Source organism: Panicum virgatum, chromosome 9K (assembly GCF_016808335.1).
Source record: "Panicum virgatum strain AP13 chromosome 9K, P.virgatum_v5, whole genome shotgun sequence".
NCBI classification, from domain to species: domain Eukaryota; kingdom Viridiplantae; phylum Streptophyta; class Magnoliopsida; order Poales; family Poaceae; genus Panicum; species Panicum virgatum.
The window spans coordinates 51,516,915-51,538,685 of NC_053144.1; the positions used below are offsets into that span (position 1 = coordinate 51,516,915).

At 42.4% G+C, this 21,771-nt stretch overlaps 1 protein-coding gene and 1 long non-coding RNA gene across 2 annotated transcripts; both read right to left on the bottom strand.

Moving 5' to 3' along the window:
• Positions 1–417: 417 nt before the first annotated feature.
• On the bottom strand, positions 418–888 carry LOC120648781. The gene is made up of 2 exons (XR_005665084.1): positions 803–888; positions 418–704 (listed from the first exon to the last, which is right to left on the bottom strand). It is a non-coding gene; the product is annotated as an uncharacterized LOC120648781 (long non-coding RNA).
• Positions 889–4,082: 3,194 nt separating this feature from the next.
• Positions 4,083–5,312, bottom strand: LOC120652110 (FCS-Like Zinc finger 13-like). The gene has a single exon (XM_039929824.1). It carries the CDS (start codon positions 5,150–5,152, stop codon positions 4,508–4,510), a length of 645 nt encoding a protein of 214 aa, XP_039785758.1. The 5' UTR covers positions 5,153–5,312; the 3' UTR covers positions 4,083–4,507.
• Between the last annotated feature and the right edge of the window lie 16,459 nt (positions 5,313–21,771).

Sequence of the window (21,771 nt, forward strand, 5' to 3'; positions counted from 1 at the left end):
CCCGATAATTACTATTCTGAAAGTTTTGAACTTTTTAAAATGTTCCCAAATAATTTGTTCAGAACATTTATTGATGTTCAGAACATTTTGTGGTGTTTTAGAGAAATGTTCCAATCTGTCCACAAAATGTTTGAGAACAACTAAAAATGTTCTGGATAATTACTAGAAATATTATGAAAGTTTTGAACTTTTTAAAATGTTCCCAAATAATTTGTTCAGAACATTTATTGATGTTCAGAACATTTTGTGGTGTTTTAGAAAAATGTTTCAATCTGTTCAAAAAAATGTTTGAGAACAACTAAAAATGTTCCTGAAGATTTGGTTGAACACAACTCAGAATGTTCCATTAGAACATTTTAAAATGTTCCTAAATATTCAATGTTTTGGAAAAAATGTTCCAAAAATGTTCCAAGGTTCTGGGGATTTAAGAAGTGTTCCAATATTGGACAAGAGTGTTTCGAGGTGCCAGATATGTAAAGTGTTCTATAATTCACTGGAAAAAAGTATAAACTAAGTGACGCAGCAATTACAATTCAGAAAAAAGTTTCTGAGCATCAAAATAATACACTAAATGAGCATGTAGAGAAATATTTTCATTTGAGGCTATGAACTCAGTCTTCAAGATTCTTCCGCAGATTGTAGTCAAAAGCTTCTCTGCCAACAATTGTTGAAACTGATCTTGAAACTTAGAAGAAGCCAACGTTCTATAGAAAAGCAAATGAAGATAAATTAATACATGTTGCATTCAAAAAATTATAAAAATACGCAGAACGATTTTGGAAAAAAAGAAAAATGGACTAACATTTTGTCTCCTAAACGTTGTAATTATATCTGCTTTAGCTTTATTCTCCTTGCTGAAAATCAAGTGAAATAGCTTTTTCTCTCTTAATTTAGGGCCTGATGCATGTTCTTCGGCGAATATATCAAAATTTGGAAAACCCTGCTGCAGATCAACTTTTGTCATAGTTCGGCCAAGCAAAGCTTCATTCAATGATAAGCCGTATTTGGGTCCTTTGATGAATGTTCCACTGACTGATTGGATACCAATTCGTTGGTTACCATCATTTACAGGTCTCGGAATGTCCATCAGAACATTGGCTTGTTGGGGGATGAAAGAATCCAGTAGAACTTTCTCTTCAGGAATTCTTTTTTTGGCTTGTAAAGAATCTGGAGCAAACAAATGAAGGATTATTAGTAAAAATGAAACATAACAGCTGAAAGTGTTTGTAAGAAGAGTTAAATAATTTATGAGAATATTTTACCATTGCATTTGTATTGACCAAGCTTTATCAAGTCAACAATTTCTTCATTACTGAATAGATTATAATCAGATTTCAGCTCATGTAAACCAGAAATCAAATGATCAAAACTATCATAAGTACTATCGAGAGTACTATCAAGATCTGTGACTTTTGGAAATTCAAGAATTTCAGAACACAGTTTTGAAAAAACTTGTTCAACAATGCTTGTGTATTTCACTTCTTCTTTGAGTTCAGGGACAGGCAACATTTTGAAGTCAAGTTCATTTCTCTGCAGCTTTTGCCTCTTTTGAAAATGAGTCTCATGGACTGAAAGATGAGCATGTTCACATTCTGAATCTGAATCTTCAAGAAATTCCAAAGTCTTCTCTTTGGTTTTCTGCAGTGTTTTCGATGACACTACAGAAAGAACACTATGAACAAAGTCTGAGGTGTCTTTCATGATTCTCTGGGATATAGAATGTTGGAACTTCTTTGAAAGTGTAGATATTTGAAGCTTGACCTATTTACATAATTTGTTAAGATGTTAAAATGAAATATAGTTGAAGAGTTAAAACAATACTAAAACAGAAAATGGTTAGTAAAAATGAAAATATAAGAATATGATCTTACACTTTCAATTTGATCTGGTGGACAATTTTCTTTTATGATACCTTCTAAATCATTTGCAAAAACTGAGTAATGATTCTCTTCATTAAAACATTCTTTGAAAGGGGTGCAACAGAGATGTTTTACCTAGCTGAAAAAAAGAGGAAATGAAGTCAATGAACTGAAATGTAAAAAGAGTAACAATAATTATTAGTAGAAGACAATGTTGTTTGGCTTACTGGTAATCTGCCAAATTGATTATTTGAACCAGGCTGTGCATCAAGTAGTGTGAATGTTTGTATGACAGTTGTTGACCAGAATTTCAATCTTGGGGGTGCCATTCCGAAATTGAATTCAGAGGAATAGAGAAACTCAAGATAAGCCACCTAAAAACACACAGTAATTAAATTTTTTGCGTGTGGAATGATTTATAGATCATTGTTAGGAATCTGTATTATTGTTCTCTAAGATGTAAGTACTTACCACTAAGAGAAGGACACAACCACCAGTTGGAATGCTTTGTCCGTTACTCTCCATATTCTGATACTTTTTCAAAGAAGAATTTAACCACTGCAGAACCAATGAGCACCAGTCTAGTTGAATAATTTCATCAACAACAATGACAGCAGAGTAGTATTTGGAGCTGCAAACATTCTTAGTGTTGGGGCAAAGAAATGAAGACAATGCCAACAAGACGAAAGCTCTGGTGTTATAAAACTTGCATTCAAAGAGGGAGACGACTTGATTTGCACTTGAACTAAGAATGGCACGACTCAAAATAAATTGGACTAGCAGACGAAGAAATGAATCGGAACAAAGTCGTCTCCCTGGGACTTGACCTAGAGAAGAAGAACAAAGGGAACAGCCAAGAGAAGCTGGGAACGAACCTAGAAAGATGCTGCAAAGAGATCGAGTGCCACCATGAAGACGCGCAGAGGAAATGGAAATTCACCAGAAGAGAAACCCTAACAGCGAACCCGGAATGGGGGAGGGGCGGCGGATGAATCGAGATAGAACGACGACCGGGTAAAAAAAAAATGGGCCAACCTGGTTAATGGCCCGTGAGGGGTTAAAGGGCCACGGGGAGGCTCAACGGTGACTAACTGCGAGCGGACGGAAAGCCCTTCTGCGATGGATTGGAGCGCAGAAGCGCGCGCGATGAATAGACACGCTGGAGGAAACGTCCAGAGAGATTCCGCTCCACGGCGTCACGATCACTTCCTCACCTAGCAGTCAGTCAGTAAAAAAAAAAAGATCCCAATTCTCCTCGATCCCCATCGGCAACCTCCTCCTCCGATCCAAGCTGCCAGCCGCGCCAGAAATGTCGATGGATCATCTACCCATGCGTGAGTACAGTAGCAGACTCCCCCAGTGCAGTAGGTATACTTGTACGTACACGAGCAGATGGGAAGATCCAACCCAACCACCCTCCGTATGGAGTATGGTGCCATGGTAGATGCGTCCATTCAATTATTTGTTGCTTTGGGGGAAAAAGAACTCTCCTCTTCCCCAACCCAACCAGATGCAGCTGCTTGCTTACCAGGACGGGCGACGGCAGGGACCAGGCGGCCATTATGCTCGATTAAAGCAGCTCTAGAGCTTCTGTTCGGGCAGGAAAAACAAACAGAGGACAGGCGCAGGACCCTCGTTCATCGGAGCGTCAGATGAGATCTCTGAAATCCTACTGCCATCTCTGAAATCAGTCGCAAAAAGTTCATCTGGAACCGGATGACATGCGAGCGCTTGCTTTGGCCTTGTTCGGTTAGGTGTGAAAAAGTTTTGATGAAATTTTTTTCTCCTTTAATCACTAATTAGAGGTATTAAGCGAAGTCTAATTACAGAACAACTTCCACAATTATAGTATTGTAGCATGCGATGTAGCTAATAAAGCATTTGACGCATGATTAGAAGATGATCTGAGGTGGTTACGGTAGCATCACTGTAGGCAATTATGATGAAACTAATCATTAGATTAGTCTTGAAAAGTTACACATATCCGTGAAAAAAATTCGCAAATAAATTTCATTTAATACTCATACATACATTCATCTTGAGGGTGGAAACCAAACATGCCTTTCATGGAGTTCTGAGGTCAGATTTTTTTTACACTACTTTTCTTGATGAGAAGAATAAAATAAAGCTTCTTCGCCATACGAAAAGGCGCCGTTCAATGAGATGGACCATCTTTGATGTGATTCATACAATCAGAGCTCTTTCTGAACGACATGGAACGGATTGAACAAAGGAGGACAGAAGGTGATTGTTATTCATTTTGAAGACAGTGGAGAAACAAAAGGGAAGCAACAATCCTTGGAAAACTTGCCATCATCCCCTTCCCTTCCCTCCTGCTGCTGCTTACAAAAACATCCCCTCCCCTCCCCCCATCGCATGATCATCATCATCATCATAGTAATATACTACTAGTAATACAAAAAAATCAAGATCGAATAATAGTACCAAAACCCCGTGCTTCCTCCTCGCAAAGAAAGAGAAACGGCAAAAATTTCCCCACCCCCATCTCTCTCTACACAGACCCACGCACGCACCCTTATTTTCTCTTCGTTTTTTTATTGTTTTTTATTGTCTTGTTTATGTTACAGCCGGCCGCCGGTTCCTCTCTAGCTTCTTTTGCTTTGGTTACTAGAAAGATCCGTCGTCCGTCAGGCGGCGACGATGCCTGTGGTGAAGAAGATCTGCCCGCCGCCGGCGGCGCCGCCGCACGGCGACCCGGACATGTCGGCGGCCGCCGACTTCCTGGGCAGGCCGTCGGCGGCCGCGGCCGCGCGGCGCTTCCGCTCCTTCTCCTCCTGGAACTCGTCGCTCACGATGGCGTGGTACCGGCACTCCATGCTGCAGAAGGCGCGCTCGCCGCGGTACATGAAGATGTCCTTCCCGTCCAGCGGCCGCCGGCACATGTTGCAGCACGACAGGAACTCCGCCACGCGGAACGCCGCGCCGGGCGGCGCCGGGAGGCCGCCGCCGCCCGGCGAGGAGGGCTTGCCGCCGCACAGGCTGGTGGCGCAACGGCCGCTGCACCCGAGCTCCGACACCTCCAGCCGCGCGCGGCGCGCGATGGAGACGGGCGCGGACACCCTCGGCACCGCGGCGGGGGCGCCCGCGGCGGGCTGCGCCTCCAGCGCGGCCAGGATCCCGAGCCCGACCCCTCCGACGGCGTCGCGGTGGCGCCACCCCCGGGGCGACGCGCGGTCCAGCGGGCTCGTGGGCGACGGCAGGCCGTCGGGCGCGCCCGACTTCCACTGCGGGATCTCCAGCTTGCGCGCCATGGCCCTCGCCTTCTCCACCATGCCTCGCTGCTGGACGCCGGAGAAGAGGAAGAGAAGGCCCTTGTTTGCCGTGCTCCTCCCTGGCTGGCTGCTCGCTCCCCCCTGGCTTGGTTTGTCCTCTCTGGCTGGGTTGTCCAGAGGAGGAGGGAGGGGGGTGAGGGAAGTGGGAGAGAGGCCGGAGCGGTTTCCTGTATTTGTAGCCCCTGCGAGGGCGGTTCGTGGGTTTTGTTTCCCTGCATTATTTTTTGCTATTTCTATTCCAGAAAAGCTGTTTTGTTGGTTTCCTTGTGCGGCTAGAGGAACCCGGAGCAGTTGCAATTATCTGTACGCCAACTGGTAAAGCCAGCTTATTAGTGCTGCTGCACTGTTTTTTGTCTCGATTTGAGTTTTAATATAGGAAGGATTTGTCTTAAAACAGTATGCAAATATAAAAAAGTTGTAATATAATTTTGTTTCGTGAGTTGTGAGACGGATGAATCAGCACTCAAAATATGATCCTAGCTAGTTTTTGAGAAACAAGATTGTCACATCTTTTTTTTCTGTCTTCTGTTCTTATTACATTTCTGTTCTTATTACATTTCTTAGGCTATACGTGCATATTGTATAGAGTGTAATATGAATATTTTAGTATTTTATTTTTAACTATAGTGTAATAGCTTTTTTATATAGAGTATTTTTCAACTTTATTGTTGGAAAAGGCAATATACAAACAAATCAAATTGAGCTGGATTACAACAATGAAGCTATACATAATATTTCAATGTAAGCTGGCATCCTATTATAGCCATTTCGGATCTCATAAGTGGCTCATGTACAGATAAAAATCTCATACAAAAAATCTTTAATAATCACACAAAAAGTAATATAAAATTCAGCCAATATGATACACCGGTAGGCACATGGCTTTTCCTCTGGCGAACTTTTATGAATCATCAAATAAGCAAGACAACTTCATATAATTCTAGAGTTTAAGAATTTAGTTGATAAATTCATCAAAATATAACTCTCATGTATTTCAACCATGTACATGTACAATTGAGTACATATACTAAAGCTACAAGAATTGGAGCGATTCCGTGAGCCGTGGCCCCACATGGGGGTCGTGCACTGTTTCATGCGGGCCTACGTGGGCCTGTGCACTGTTCATGTGGGACCATGTGGGACCCGCGCACTGTTCATGCGGGTCCCACGTACTATTTAGGTGGGGCCCACATGGGCCCACGTCCTATTCAGGTGGGCCCCACGTACTATTCAGACGGGACCCACATGAGGCCGCGGTTCTATCAAATGAGCCTCTCTATCTTAAAAAAATTATTATTATTTCATTATTTGACAATACAAAATATATTTAACTACTTCCTACATATAAAAATAATAACTAAATTTTGTATACTACATTCACATGTAATAGTTGTACTACTTTTTGTGTTTGGGTTTCCCTCTGTAAACTCACAAAATATAATTAAACTGTTCATTCATTTCTAATCTTACTTTTTTTTCCTACTAAAGTAATTAAACTATACCGACTGACACAAAAAAAATAATGACTTCATAAGAAAAAATTATCTGTACCTCTATACTAGAATGCTTGAGATTGGTGCGCTCTCAGACTGTAAACTACTATTCCGCTTTACTATAATTTTTAAATTTAATTCAATACATCGATACGATGTTGTTTCGAACACAGTAGCGGATAATATCTTTCCATTAATATTATCCACATACTATTCAGACGGGGCCCACGTACTATTCAAGCAGAACCCACGTACTATTCAGACGGGACCCACGTGAGGCCCCGGTTCTATTAAGTGAGCCTTTTTATCTTAAAAAAATTATTGTTCTTCCATTATTTGACAATACAAAATATATTTAACTACTCCCTACATATAAAAATAATAACTAAATTTTGTATACTACATTCACATGTAGTAGTTGTACTACTTTTTGGGTTTGAGTTTCCCTCCATAAACTCACAAAATATAATTGAATTGTTCATTCATTCGTAATCTTATTTTTTTCCTACTAAAGTAAACTATACCTACAGACACAAAAAAATAACGAATTCCTAAGAAAAAATTATCTGTACCTCTATACTAGAATGATTGAGATTGACGCGCTCTCAGACTCTAAACTACTATGCCACTTTACTGTAATATTTAAATTTAACTCAATACATCGATACAATGTTGCTTCGAACATAGTAGCGAATAATATCTTTCCATTAATATTTTAGATTAATATTTTTGATATAGGCGCGCGTAGCGCGCCAACCAGACTAGTTCATATAATTGCTCTCGTGGATACACATACACTGTGCGAAAAGCATTGTGTAGGATGTTGGCGTACGCATAGCGCCTGTTGTGGAGCAGTGGGGAGCGGAAAGCGGTGCGGAGAGAGAAAGGGGGACGATCGGGGTTCGCTGAAAACCATGGACTTGGAAAATGGTGTGCTGGCAGGTGCAGCAGCAGCATGGGAGTCTGCCACGGCCAATACATCACGTTACATCACATCGTCCTTATTTCTTCCCTCCGGTTCCTGCCACTAGGTGACTTATTGGGTGGCGAGCATTTGTTGGCGAGCGAGATGGGAATTATTGGGTGGTTTTTGTTACCACTAGTGGAGAAGTGTGTGAGGCGGAACTTGGAGAACATTCCAAACTCTCCGGATGCGTTGCGAGCGAGCTCCATGGGTAGTAGGAGTAGATCTACTTCTTGAGATGTATGCGTGGCGGTGGCTCTCCAGTCTCCAGTGAGCAGTAGGCATATGGAGCTCCATGGCGTTGTGTGTCATATGGCAGTGGCCGTAATTTGTTGTGATCGGGCCGATCCGACGACTGAAAAAAAGACGGGTAAAAAGATCAGCCGTCCATGTCCGACGCCCCTTCTTTGGCGGAGCAGCGCGGCCACCAAAAACCACCCATAGCAGAGGCAGAGCGACGGGAGATGCGGTAAACAAGGAGAAAAATCTGCGAGCGCGGGAGAGTAAAAGATAAACGTGTCGCTCTCCGCGCTGTCGATTGCAAATACTAGGCGTCCACATCCGCAATGCTTAGCCAGCCAATAGCGTCATTAGCGGCCTAAACAAATACCCTAATCCACCAGCTAATCCCTGATTTTTTTTAAAAAAAAGAACAAAACGCTCCCAGGTCACTCACCCCACCGTTGAACCTTCTAGAGCGTGGTAGGGAGAATGGGGGAGTGAGGAACGGGGGCGACGCTGGCGCGGGAACACCGGCAGTGGGCGACCGGCAGCTGGATCCCGGCGGGCAGCCGCGGGCACACGCACGCACTCCGCCGCCCGGGCCAACCAAGCGAGGGGATGGGAGGCTCGCGGCGTGGGAGCCGGAGCCCTGCCACGACGCCCCCGTGCGCGGCCGGGGCGGACGCGTGTGAGGACACGCGGGCGGCTCGTGTCCCCCTCCGTGCACACACGGCATCGCATGCCCGGATCCGGGCTGCCACGCAGGGGCGTGCGGTGCCCTCGGGAGGCGCGCCGGGACACGTAGTACTCGGAGTGCCGCAGGGGCGGAGGGCCCCACTCCTGCGGCGCGGGTGGGCCCCGCATCTTTTATTCCCCTCGGCGAGGGTGCGCCCCGTGTCTCCTTCCCCTCCCTCTCGGTCATGATGGATGATGGCGTTTTGGAGGGGTGCGGGTCGCGAGGGATGGACGGAAATGCCCCCGAACTTGGGTCCACTCCTTCCAGCGCCGGTGGTAGTACGCGTGGAGGGTGGGCTGGTCTGGGCCGGTGGGCCGGATTCCGGGCGTAACAGCATGCCAAGGCCGTCGGATTGAGCGCAAGGGTCCAGACGCATTGATTCGAGCAAAGGCAAATGATGCGCTGTACTACCGTACTACGCTTGCTGAAATTGTCGAGGCGTGTCCCCTCCCCTCATCGTACTAGTAGCACGGTTCAGTTGCAGGGCTACGCGTAACGTTTACACAGCAACAACCACATTACAAGGTTTATCTAGGGGGAACGACAAATTTCCAGCCACGATATTTTGAGCTTTTTTTTCTTTCTTTCGCTTCGAATCGAAATCTAGACCAATAATGCCAAGTGTAGCCTGTACGTACGACTCTAGTGTTCGTGTCACGGTGTTAGTGTTTTGACCTGGTCAAAAGGAATCTTTAAAGCGCGTGAAAACTTATCAATGCCAAACAGCGTACTAGCAGCACAGTAGTGACTCCACACACCTGTTGACGGCACCACTATTTTCCCATCGAACGAAATGGACCGGGTGCGAAATTCTTATAAGGCGGGAGTTCGTTGCTGGCCGCTAGCAACCAACGGACACGTATCCAAGGAATAGGCATCCACGTGCACGAGGGAGTATGCAGACTCTTTGTGTACTCGTTTATTTCTCGTGACTCGTGAGGCCTCCATCCACATCTTTTTCCTTCTATCAGTTTCTCTCTCTCCAATTCATAGGTTATAGGTTCGTGATTGTTTTATTGTATTGGGGTTGTAAATAAAATTAATCTGTTCTACGTGTTGGTATTTTGTTCAATTAATCCTGCTTTTAGATTTGGGTTTTCATGGTGTCCCACATGACCCATATGAATATACTTAAGTCTGGCTAATGCTAACAAAAATGCAAGCGGGAATGTGTACCACCTGCCACTAGGCATAAGTGTATTAGCAATGTATAATAAATATAAAATATATTTGCCGCAAGCTAATCCGTATGGGTGCACGCCGCTAGCAACCACCAACGAGCATTCGCTAGTAGAGCACAACAGTGAACCGCGCGCCCATTATCAGCCCCATATTCAAAGATCATAGTTTTATATTTTAAAGTTTTTGGAACTACAAAGTTTGTTAGTGTGCTAATTCAAAGTTCATAGTTTCGGATTTCAAAGTTTGTGGAAAACTATAAAACTTTTATTACGGTGCTAGTACTAAGTATATAAATTCAGATTTCAAAGCTTTGGGACTACAAAGCTTATTAGCGTGCTAGTATAAAGTTCATAGTTTTGGATTTCAAAGTTTTTGGAGCTGCGAAGTTTATTACTGTGGTAGTATAAAGTATATAGTTTAATATTACAAAGTTTTTGGAGTTGCAAATTTTATTACTGCGCTAATACAAAGAATATGATTTCAGATTTCAAAGTTTTGGAAGTACAAGATTATTTGTGTGAGGGTACAAAGTTCATATTGTCAAAGTTTTGGAACTATAAATTTATTAGTACTCAAGTACAAAGATCATAGCTTCATACTTCGAAGCTTTTTGGAGCTAAAGTTTAGTAATGTGATAGAAAAAAGTTAATAGCTTCAGGTTCAAAATTTTTCGAACTAACACATTATTATTGTAGTATAAAGTTTATAGTTTTAGATTTGAAAGTTCTTTAGAACTACAAAGTTATTAATGTGCTAATACAAAATTTCACAGTTTTTTAGATTTGAAAGTCTTTTAGAACTACAAAGTTATTAATGTGCTAGTGCAAAGTCATGTAGAAATATTCTCACCCTAAAAGTTTTGGATATGAAATATTTCAAATACAATTTAAAATTTTCAATATAACAGTAGTAATAAGGTTTTGACCTACAACCCAAAGTTTTCCGTGTATATATGAGAAGTTTCCATATTCATAATGCAAATTTTCGAATTATGTTGTTTGCAAATTAAGAGTAAAATATTTAAAATCTGCATGTAGTAAGTTCCAAATTTGTAGTGCTAAGTTTTGGATCTAGGAGTACAATGTTTCAAATATGCTAGCAAAAAGATTATGAATATGTGATCATAAAGTTTTTGAATTCTAGCTACAAAGATTTTAGATTTGTGGTTCAAAGTTTGAGAACAGTTAAAAGTGGGGATATGCAAAGTTAATTATATTTTATTTTTTATGCCTGGTGAGAAGTTGCATGTATAAAGTTCTATATATTTTACTAGAAAAGTTTTTAACATAGTGGTATAAATTTTGAAAACATTCCGTTGAAAATACGATGCACAAAGTATTTCATATATGAATTTGCTGTTTTCAAATTGTGGTGTATAAAATTTTGACTATGTTATTTAAAGGTTAGTGACATAGAGGTATAGACTTACATGTGGATGCTTTTAATTTTTTGTATCTATTTGCAATTAGATTACAATGTTTTATTTTCTGTGATCTTTTTTATATAAAGTTTTAACTATATTATTTAAAGGCTAGTTGATCCATAGGCTCTTGGAGATGCTCTCACATCTCCGACTTCTCCTGCTTTTGTTGAACCTTTTTTTCTTCTTTTTTATATTACTAGACAATTATGTCCGTGTGTTGCTACGGACAAATTTGGTATACGTACTGGATAAATATTGGTACCCATGTATTAATTTGTAAAGATCTACGTGATCGTAAACGGAGAGGGTTGGTACGACTCGTATACGAGACAGACTAAGACCCACCTGTAAATAATACAGGCGGACCGAACCAACGTACCAAATCAAAATTTTGGTTGAAAACCTTACTCGATTTAGTAATAGGTATAGATTGCACCATTATATACCATTTTCTGGAGATTTTTTCACGTGATGCAGTAAAAAAAATAACACACGTTTTTCCTGCATGCTTGATGTTTTTATTCGTCGAAATCCTAAACTTCATACCATGCACGTCTTTTTTTTTCTTGTATTTTTGCTTTATTTCGATATTTTTTTCAACATATAAACTTTTGGTAGGATAAAACAACGTTCATCTTCTGCTTCCATATGTATGTGAAAGCAACACTCCCGCCCGTATACTTCCCTCACCCTGAAAGAAAAGTATGAAAAAATTTAATGCTAGAGCCAGAGCAGGATAGTACTAGCTGATTTCGTGTCCGCTAGGACCGCTCGCGCGCCGCTAGCGTCAGTAGCGATTGCGCGCCGTTTGCATGTAGCAGCGAACGCTCGTCTAATATGAGCCCCCGACCGGGTGCGCCCCACTCCAACGACTAGGCTAGCTGATGACGATTTCAATCGGTCCAATCCATACGCTCGCTGACCGTGGGCCAACGCCATACGAATGACCAGCGAGCTGCCGCACATAGTATATTCGATTTCCTGCATCTCTAAATTAAACCCAAAAATACTAGATCTCAAATCTCAAATCAAACCCGTGGACGCCGCTGCACTCCGGCCGCTGCGGCCTGCGGACGCGGATCCCCCTCCTGGCCTGGGTTCGTCTCCCTGTTGTTAGTTGTTACCCGTAGCAATCGTCACAGTAACTTTTGGGAACGGACAAGTGCGTACGCGATGCCTTTGGAGCCATGCCGCCACGCGCCAATCTGTGCACCGGCAGCCCACAGATTTTTCTCTCTGACGAAACGCTTGAGCCCCCCTCTTGTTCCTTTTCCTCTCTTTTTTTTTTTGAAACACATCTTGTTGCTTTTCCGTGACAGGGGGCCACGCCCACGGGGGGAGTCGCGGTCGCAGCGGGCAGGGGCATTCTGGTCCGCCCGGCGGAACAGCGACGCGCCCTGCCTTTGGCTGGGGGGATGTCCACCCCCCGGTCACGTGGCCCGCGCCCCCGTGGGCGCCCGCCATTCGCCGGCGCGCTAGGCCCGCACGCCCCCCGCTACGCGACGAGCCGGGGCGCACCACGTCACGCGGGGACCCTCCCTGACGTTGACGCATGCTCCCCACTAAATGGGCCTCTCGGGCCCCACTGCTGGGGCCGCCAGCGAGCTACTTTTGCCACCGAACCCCCCCCCCCCGGGGACATCTCGTTCATAAAAGCCCTCATGAACATCTTGTTATTACAAGAACGCCCCCCACACGCCACACCCAAAGGAGGAGCTGTGAGGGAAGTGGAGATGTTAGCTCGCAGGGGCCTGACCGCAAAACGCAGCGTGCAGGACGACGCTGCGGGGCCCGCGTGGCGGTGAGCGGCTAGGAAAGCGACAGGCGTAGGAGGTGAGGGTACTACGACTACGTTCACTGTAGGAGTACCCAATAATTTCCACTGCGCAGTCCTCACGCGTGGCTGGGCCCCACGGGCCTTGAGGCTCTGTTTGGATGAGAGTAGTAACAAAAATTTTGACCAATAATTAGGGATACTAAATAAAATTAATTTACAAAATTAACTCCACAGCGCTGTACTACTTCGTGAGACGAACCTAATGAGGCCTTTAACCGTACGATTAGAGGATGGTTACTGTAGCATCACTGTAGCTACTCATTGATTAATTACTATCATTAGATTCGTCGTGAAAAGGTTTTGCAAATAAACTTCGTTTAGTACTCCATGTATTAAAGATTCTTTTCTCAAAAAATGTGTGGTATGCTATGCTGGTGAAAAACAAACACTGCCTGAATCCGCGCACTGTATACCAGTCGTTGTCAGCGACGGGCTAGCCGTGTGATGGAGCCGACGGAGACGCTGCCGGGGGCTGGGTCCCACCGGGGCTTTCCATCATCCAATCCCATCCGTCGAGTCCAGGTCGAGCTCATTCATGCGCACTTGCGCAGCTCTATTTGGAGGGCTTAAACGATATCAAATTTGATCAATTTTTTTGAGATTCAAATTTGATCAATTTATAGAAAATATAATTAATATTTATATTATAAAATATATTACTAGAAAAGCCCGCGGCAAAGAAGCCCGTAGCCCGCGTCTTAGTTGCGGATTAATTCGTGTATTTTGTAGTAGTTGTGTTCAGGGCAAATGTACAATCTTTTAAGCAATATATAGTTAAGATAATCTCATTGTTTCATTATTTTCGCATAAGTGTCATGGTCTATAGCCGCAGTTGCACTTGGTATAATTTTGGGCACTCCATTGTTGTGACATTATTATTTAAGTAGTATATTACTTTGGGCATCGAAATAGAGGTATGACATTTGTTGCTATATCTATTGTGGTGAAAGAAGGAGTAAAGTAATTTATTAGGGAGGGCAGAGTATAATTAGTCGTCGGATACTTAATGTATTTGTAAAATCATGAGGCTATTAATAGACGTGATGGTTATTAAGAAAATAGTGGTTTTATTAAAATATGTCGTGTTATTGTGGAGGTCACATGAGAAGCCATAGAAGAACGATAGTACAATATTATGTTTTCTAGCAAAATAAGATGCTATGTTTTTTTTGAGATCACATAGTACAACTCTGACACTCACAACGCATGCACACTCACACCCTTATGAACACACGTACGCAAACCCTACCCCTATGAGCATCTTTGAAGACTGAGCCGGTAAATCCTCGAGATTGACAAAGTGACCACAGGCGTCTCGCTGTCGACGGGAACGTCGCCTACCACTGAATGCACAACGTCGATAAATCCCAAAATATTCGCTCCCATAAGGAGTCGAACCCAGAATCTCAGGTGCTACCGAGACTCTTGTAACTACTAGGCTACATGCCCTTTCGCAAAATAAGATGCTATATTGAATGACTGACGAAAATATTTTAAATATACAATTTTGTTGTGTAGCAAAGCTTGAGGTTTTTAAATTTTAGGCAATTTTTGAATTCAAATGTTTTAGAAGTGTTTTGAATTTGAATTTTTATTATATAGTAAAGACGTAGATTTTTTTAATTCTACGTGACTTTCGTATTGACCATTTTTCTATTTGAAGACGTTTTGGTGGAGAAATTGTAGGTACAACGGGTCGCATGTTAGCGTCTGTGCAAATGAATTGCGAAAGTGTTTTGAATTTAAAATTCGCTCAATAATAAAGTTGTAGATTTGAATTCTCGATGAAATTCTATGTTTGGCAACTTTTAATTCCAACGTATTTTGGTATTCAAATTGTACGTATAATATTGCTCGTGTAGACATTACGGATAAAATGGGTTGTAGTTTGATTTGATTAAAATCTGAGGATTTTTAACAATGCCGAGAGAGGACCAAGATGGAGGATTGATTTTATTAAAATTTAAGGTTTTCTTTGTAAATTTTCTTGAACCTGAACTATTGGACTGCAAGTTGATTTCAAGAAATGTTAAGGGCTTTTTCGCAAAATTGTCTGAGAGAGGAGGCCAGACCGTGGGTTGATTTCTCTAAAATTTGAGAACTTATTTGCAAAATAACCGAGAAATACACAATATGAACCATCCACCCGGCCAATTCGATGGCCGGGAATTGCCGGTGACGTGGGCACGCTGGGAAGCCTTCTTTTTGTGCGTGAATAGTATTAAGAGAGTATATTATTCATGTAATATGTTTTTATGCCAAATCTACATGGAGATATAAATCTTAGTATTTTTTTACAAACTTAGTTAAATTAAAATTATTTAACTTGTTAAAAGTATATATTCTTTCAAAGATGGAGGGAGTACTATCGCTTTTTCCCTGCTGCCCGAAAAGCGGTTCGAGCCTCCATCATAATTCGGGTGTACGTGTGTTCCAAAAAAAAAAATTTCGGGTGTACGTGTCCCTCTTTTTTTTCCTTTTTCTCCTTGCGGTGCAATTTATATGTGATATATAAATGTACAATACATACAGCACAACTGATCGCCCCACCCGACGAGAGCTCTCCAAGGAAAGGTGCGTTGCATGCCATACACCGGAATGCTCATCTTGGCCCATGGCACGAAAGGACGCGCAATTTTGCGACTCGGTGATGGTAGCCGACTAGCCGAGTGTCACGGGTTAGGAAAGTGACGTTGGGGCAAAGAAATTTAAGAGACTCTCTGTCAGGGTAAGGTTCGATGATTTGGATTTAGGCTTCAGATCGGACTGAGGACGCGTTAAATGGTTTTCGGACGTCAAGCAGTGTTTCAGTCCGTACGGTCGCTGCCACTCTACGTACAGTGTGGGCGATTAGTGCGTTTCAGTGGAGCTGTTACGTAGGTACTACGATGGCAGAGCCGCAGAGGAATCCAAGATGATCATAACAGCAAACGGTGACGCCGGTGAACGGGGGAACAAACGATAGAATCATGGAAATGCTCCCTTCATCCAAAACTTAGCACAAAAATGCTGCATTATAGTATTTTTATATATTTTTTATATGCTGGTCCATCAGCTGCCGAGGCTACAATATTATAAATCTAGGACCAATAGTTAATCAAAATTACTTACTTCTATTAAGTGGCAAAAAAAATTGTTAGAAAACTATAAAAAGAACCCATGAGAAAAATATAAAGAAGAGTAAAAAACCCTCATCGAATTAAGCGGAACACTTTGAAATTGTTGAATATACTCTAGTGTGAAGACACCTTACTTACCTGTGGACTTTATTTTCAAGAATTAGTAGAAATTAAATCTCACATTTTTGGTATTGATTTTTGCCTAAATTAAATATTGATCATTCCGCGTTATTCCAATAAATAGAAACGAGCATCAGCTAGAAAGTGACGTGGGGGTAAAGAAAATTAAATAGACTCTGTCAAACCTCAATGATTTGGCTCAGACAACGTATTAAATGGTTTTGAAGCAGGGAGCAGTAGTCCAGTCTATACGGTCGCTACCAATGTATACTCTGATATAATGCAGCCTTCTCCTAATAGTATGTGACAAAAAAAAAAACATCAAGGGCTCAACATACAGAACTAGAAGAAATGATTAGATTTATATTGTATAGCCCGTTTGCAATATGAATCTAAGTATCTAACCACCACTACGATTCTCTCCAGTCTTAGTAGATGAAATCTTGATCGGAACGAAGTGAAGGAAAGGGGCAACCAAACCACTAGCTCCGCCACCGGCGAGTCCACGAATTATTATCTACCCATCTCGATGATATTGCTCCTTAATTGTTTTAGTTAGCGCAATTAAAGTAGAGATAGCGATTCGATAGAGTTGATCGCCATGATGGTACTCATTGTAGTGGGTGACATCTTTTTTCCTTTCCCTTTGGTCGCCTTTCTATCCCAACACAACTTTTGGTTCTGTGCTAGAATGGCTTTTCCCTCCGTCCCTAGATTATATGCTAAACTCAGATTGATCTGTTTCCACTTATTAGTGCTTTCAATTGATCAGTAGGCGACCAGTTGATGGCCCGTCGATTTGAGGCCTGATTATAATAATTAGCTGTCGTTGGAGGCCAACTAGTGAATTATATTTGACTCGGCTCCAGATCGATCGATCGATCTAGTATCTCCTTAGTTAGCAGAGCAAATCTGCAGAAGCAACGTCTGGAAACAAGTGGCGGCCATGGCATTCCTGGGAAATAAAAGCACAGCACACAGGGGAGATGGTGATGGTTTAAGATTCCCACTTGCGCAGCTTTTGTTAGGGTTTATGTTGTTGTCTGAATGTATTCCTATGGAAATGCAGCAACACCTAAATGACTCCTTCATCAGGAGGCAGACGGTTAGGTTTTGATCAAGCGGAATGAATTAAGTTTAAGTTTGTGATCGAAGGACGACTGAAACGGGAATTCACTTACATGGAGTTAAATAGGAAGATAAACCTTGCAGTTCGGTGTCCAAACTATATAGCTCCGAATGGCATGCGTGATAGCACAACGCCGGGAATCAGAGCAATGCTTTCCCCAAAAGCAAAATCAACCGGAATTCGAGGAAGAAAAAAAAAGAAAGAAAGCAAGCAAATCAATCAGAGCCTGCATGCAAGCCAGCTCGATCGCCTATATATAATTGAGCGCCTTGATAATTATAATACTCTAGTAGTACTCTCGTGGACGCATACGCACCGAGTGATGCCGTAGCCCGTATGCAGTACAGGCATTAGCATACGACCAAAGCAGCAGTTCAGAAGATCTCGATCATGTATGAGCAATCAGCACTCGGCCGCGCGATAGAATAGAGCCACCGGATCAACTTGGGGGGACTAGTGAATCCAGGCCTCATGATAGCCCTGGCTGGCGGTCTGCATAATGCATTGCATGCAGGCCGCCTGTCTTGCTTTCGCACAGCAGAGCCTATATTCTATCCCTACTCGCGCATCACAATCACGATTAACTTAAGAAGCAAGCTCTGATCGGCGGTTTGATGAATACAATACAGTCGATGGAGAGGGCACCAGCGGAAGCATTTGTATACTGTGTGATCTCATCAGAGGCAAAAAAAAGAAGAATATTTGTGTAACCTGTGTACATACAGACATACAGTACATTCACTTGGAGCAGGTTGGGGGGGAGTACGCGCCAAACCTGTGCATCTGCCTTTTCTCGCGGATTCGCAACATGGAGCCGGGAGGGCGCTGGCACACCCTCCTCCTCTCCTCCATTCTCCATGTGTTTCTCATTCGTTGCTTGCTCTCTCGCGCACATCTTTTCATGGCGGCGTGCGCGCGCGCGCATCGGATCCCTCCCCCCCCTCCGCTCTGTCGGAAAGCCCTAGCATTCCTCCCCGCGCACGCGGCCGTGCCGATCGCCGTTCGAGGCCAAATTGGCCGGTGCTCCGGGCTCTGCATACCTTTTCAGCTCGAGCGACAACGCGCGTGCGCTCCTCCTTCCCCTTTGGCCGGCGAGTTCGCGATGCATCCGGTAAAAGCGGAGCCTTGACACGGGCACAACGAGGCCCTGCAAATCCGAGAGCTGCTGCCCCTCACCTCACTGTAATCATGATTCATTAACGATTGGTACAATACAATGCCGGCTTGCTCGGGACTGGCCTTGTTGCTTTCTTGCACGATAAAGTCGGGCCCTTTGGCCTTTGCTTGCAGGGGCAAGTCATTCTGCACGCGTACTGTTGATACCGACTAGTGAGCTGAGCACTCAGTGTACGACCAATCTGAAAGAAAGAGCAAAAATACCGATTTCCATGACTTGTACACTTGGTTTCCGTTTTCTTTCGAGATTGTGCCAGTAGGTCCAAACCCCGTGATCTTTGGCAAGCAAGTTCCTGAACTGAAGCTAGCTGCACGGGCAGGAGGAGCTCGCGGCGTGAGTGCTCGAAAGCTTTAGCTGCCTGTCAAGTCTGTTAGGGGTCAGTTGGCAACCAAGTTCCTGAATCCTGATAAACAAAGTTTGCTTTTTTTACTATATGCCGTTTGCTTCAAACTTTCTGATGTAGGATAGAGTTCAGCTCCTCCGTGTCACTACTCTGGAACCACCAGCAGAAAAAGACCATATGCTGTAGAGCCTCGCTCTGAGTTAATGGAATGATTTTTTTCCTTTTCAAACAGTATTCCAGCTACTGATTAAACTTTTTTTCCTCCAGTGCTCTTCTTCAGAAGGATTCCTTCTATGATAATGACAAGCAGAAGCAGTAGGCCTCTCTTTCGCTTCGCTTCATAACGTGTCTTCTCTGTTGCAAGGACAAAGATGTCTAGTGCGAAATCAGGCACATACATTTTATTGGGCCGAAATTGGTTGTTGTGTGGCCCAGAAGGGAGGAGGAGGATACATCACGGATTCATAGATCGGGCCGAATTTCAGATGGGCTCGGGCTGTTCTGGAGAATTGATCTGCTAGCTCTGGAGAATAGATTACTCGATGCCTTTTTTTGCCTGATCATTCTGCTTTAATTTACAAATAAGTATCCTGGCAGTGGCAGTGATCATCCTGATAAAGTATACTCCCTCCGTCCAAAATTTTAGGCGTTTTAATTTTTCTAGGTGTATATTTTTTTATACATCTAGACATATATTCTATCCAGAGGACAGTAGTGCAGAGCCTTGGACCAAAATATAATCTGGGTCCTTGAGATCTTATTAGATGCGTAATGTACAAGCTAAAGGAAATTTTGCGTAGCTAGACACCTCTTGTGCCGTATACTTTCATCATATACATACTGTACTAGGAAAATTGGCGCGCTAACGTTGCGCCTGCAGGTTACGTGTGTATGTGCTGGTATGATCTGTGGGATACGTTGGTGAGGCTGACCATGGGAGGTGGACGAAGGTTTTAAGCAGTTAAGAATGATGCGTTGAGGCCTAGGTATACTACATGTAGGCCACTGCCTAAATTAGGTCCATATTGTATGAATTGTTAATGTGAGTAATTAAACAAAGGGGCAAAACTACTACCATAAGAAGGAAGGAAATTAAGAAGACAATTAAGACGCCACAAAATGCGATGCCAACTAGTAAGCATTGCGAAGACAATTAAACTGGCAATTAAGGCAAATAAGATTACTTCGAAATGTACAACTATAGTAAGTCTATAACTATAAACAAAGTTAAAATAATTAAGAAGAGAGAAGGAAGACGAAGTAAATACAAACTGGCATCGTTTTATAAGATCTTCCAGATTCTAGAATGCGTTTGGAAGTAAGCTGTGACGCAGCCGTCGTACTACGGACAACAACATAGCATTGAAAAGGCTAACTGTGAAGCAGAGGAAGTACTATTGCAATTGCTGAAGACCTGTATACACAATTGATGGTATAAAAGTAAACTGTCAAATATTTGGAGAAATAATGGTGTTGTTAGCTATGACTTCTAAAAGTTTGATAGAGGTAAGAGGCATTACATAGGACTATAGGAGTATGCCAGCATTTCAGTGAATTCGGTGTGGCATGTAAGTCCTACAATGAGGAAATCAACAAACAATAGGATAATATTTGGACTCTACATTTGCATCATTCATCGAGGACCTAAATAGTTCAAAGAGCATGTCAGGTCTCTGAACATTCATGACTTGCCCTGTGAAATAGAGAACGCAATGGGTGCTTTAGAAGGTCATAATGATGAACCATAAGATGACCAAGAAAAAAAATGCTTCATCAGCCATAATGAAGTCAAGGTATCATGTGTGTTGTGTGGGAGCATCTGTCACTAATATAGTGAGAGGCTTGTAGATGATGCTGTTGAGAGAATAAAGAAAAACAGCAATGTGTAGGCCAACTCCCAATACTTATTTTCCCTTTTTTATTAAGACCTTTCTATTGCTGTCACATAAATAGAAGACGACAACAAATTATTGACGTAAAATGGAGTCAGTGGCTTAGTTGCAAGTTGCACGTTTTTTCCCCTAAATTTCAGAAAAAATAAGAGACAATGCCACCTTGTCTCATTTTTGCCAAATACTTCCCATGATGAGTCTTTCAAAATTAGCAGGAAACCTCCCAGAAATTGGAGGGTTACTCCAAGACTAACCATAAAACAGATCACATGTAAGAGACAAACATATATATTATATCTGGAAGAGATTTGCTATCTATCAAATTAGAATGAAAAAAATAGTGAAACCATTAAACATATCGGCTAATCTATGTAGAAACTCAAAGGGAAGCACTACCTCCACCACAGCTGTATCTCAAACTAGGTGATACTCCGCGCGTTGCTGTGGGATTTCTTAAATTTTAACGTGAAATTTGAAAGTAGAAAAATTAAGATGATTGCATGACAACATTGATAAAAAAAATCGATGGAAAACATAAATAGATGGCCCTAGTGGACATTGATGTGGCATTTGCTATAATGGATTCCTATATGATGCGGATAACTTGCTTATTAAGAGAAATAGAGTTAATGACTTTAGTAGGTGTCATCTATACAGACTATATAATTGATATGAATTTTACTTGCATGTTATTTTTTATCAAGATCTGGTAGAAATCGATAAACTAACATCAATAGAATATTTGATCACATTATAAAAGAATAGGTCCTCAAAGAAATAGAGTATGTATATGAGTCTTTACGTTAATAGATTAAAGATTAAAAGTATTACAAAAATAGAGTTGTATATGACTTTACGATAATAGATTAAAGATTAAAAATATTGCACATAGTAGAGATCGTATGGACATTTTCTTGTTTATTGAATCTTGTAAAAATCGATAAGCTAAAAGAAGAAACACCAATAGAATATTTGATCACAT

Coding starts and splice junctions, on each gene's coding strand:
- LOC120652110 (XM_039929824.1), bottom strand. CDS start 5,152: ATGGTGGAGAAGGCGAGGGCCATGGCGCGCAAGCTGGAGATCCCGCAG.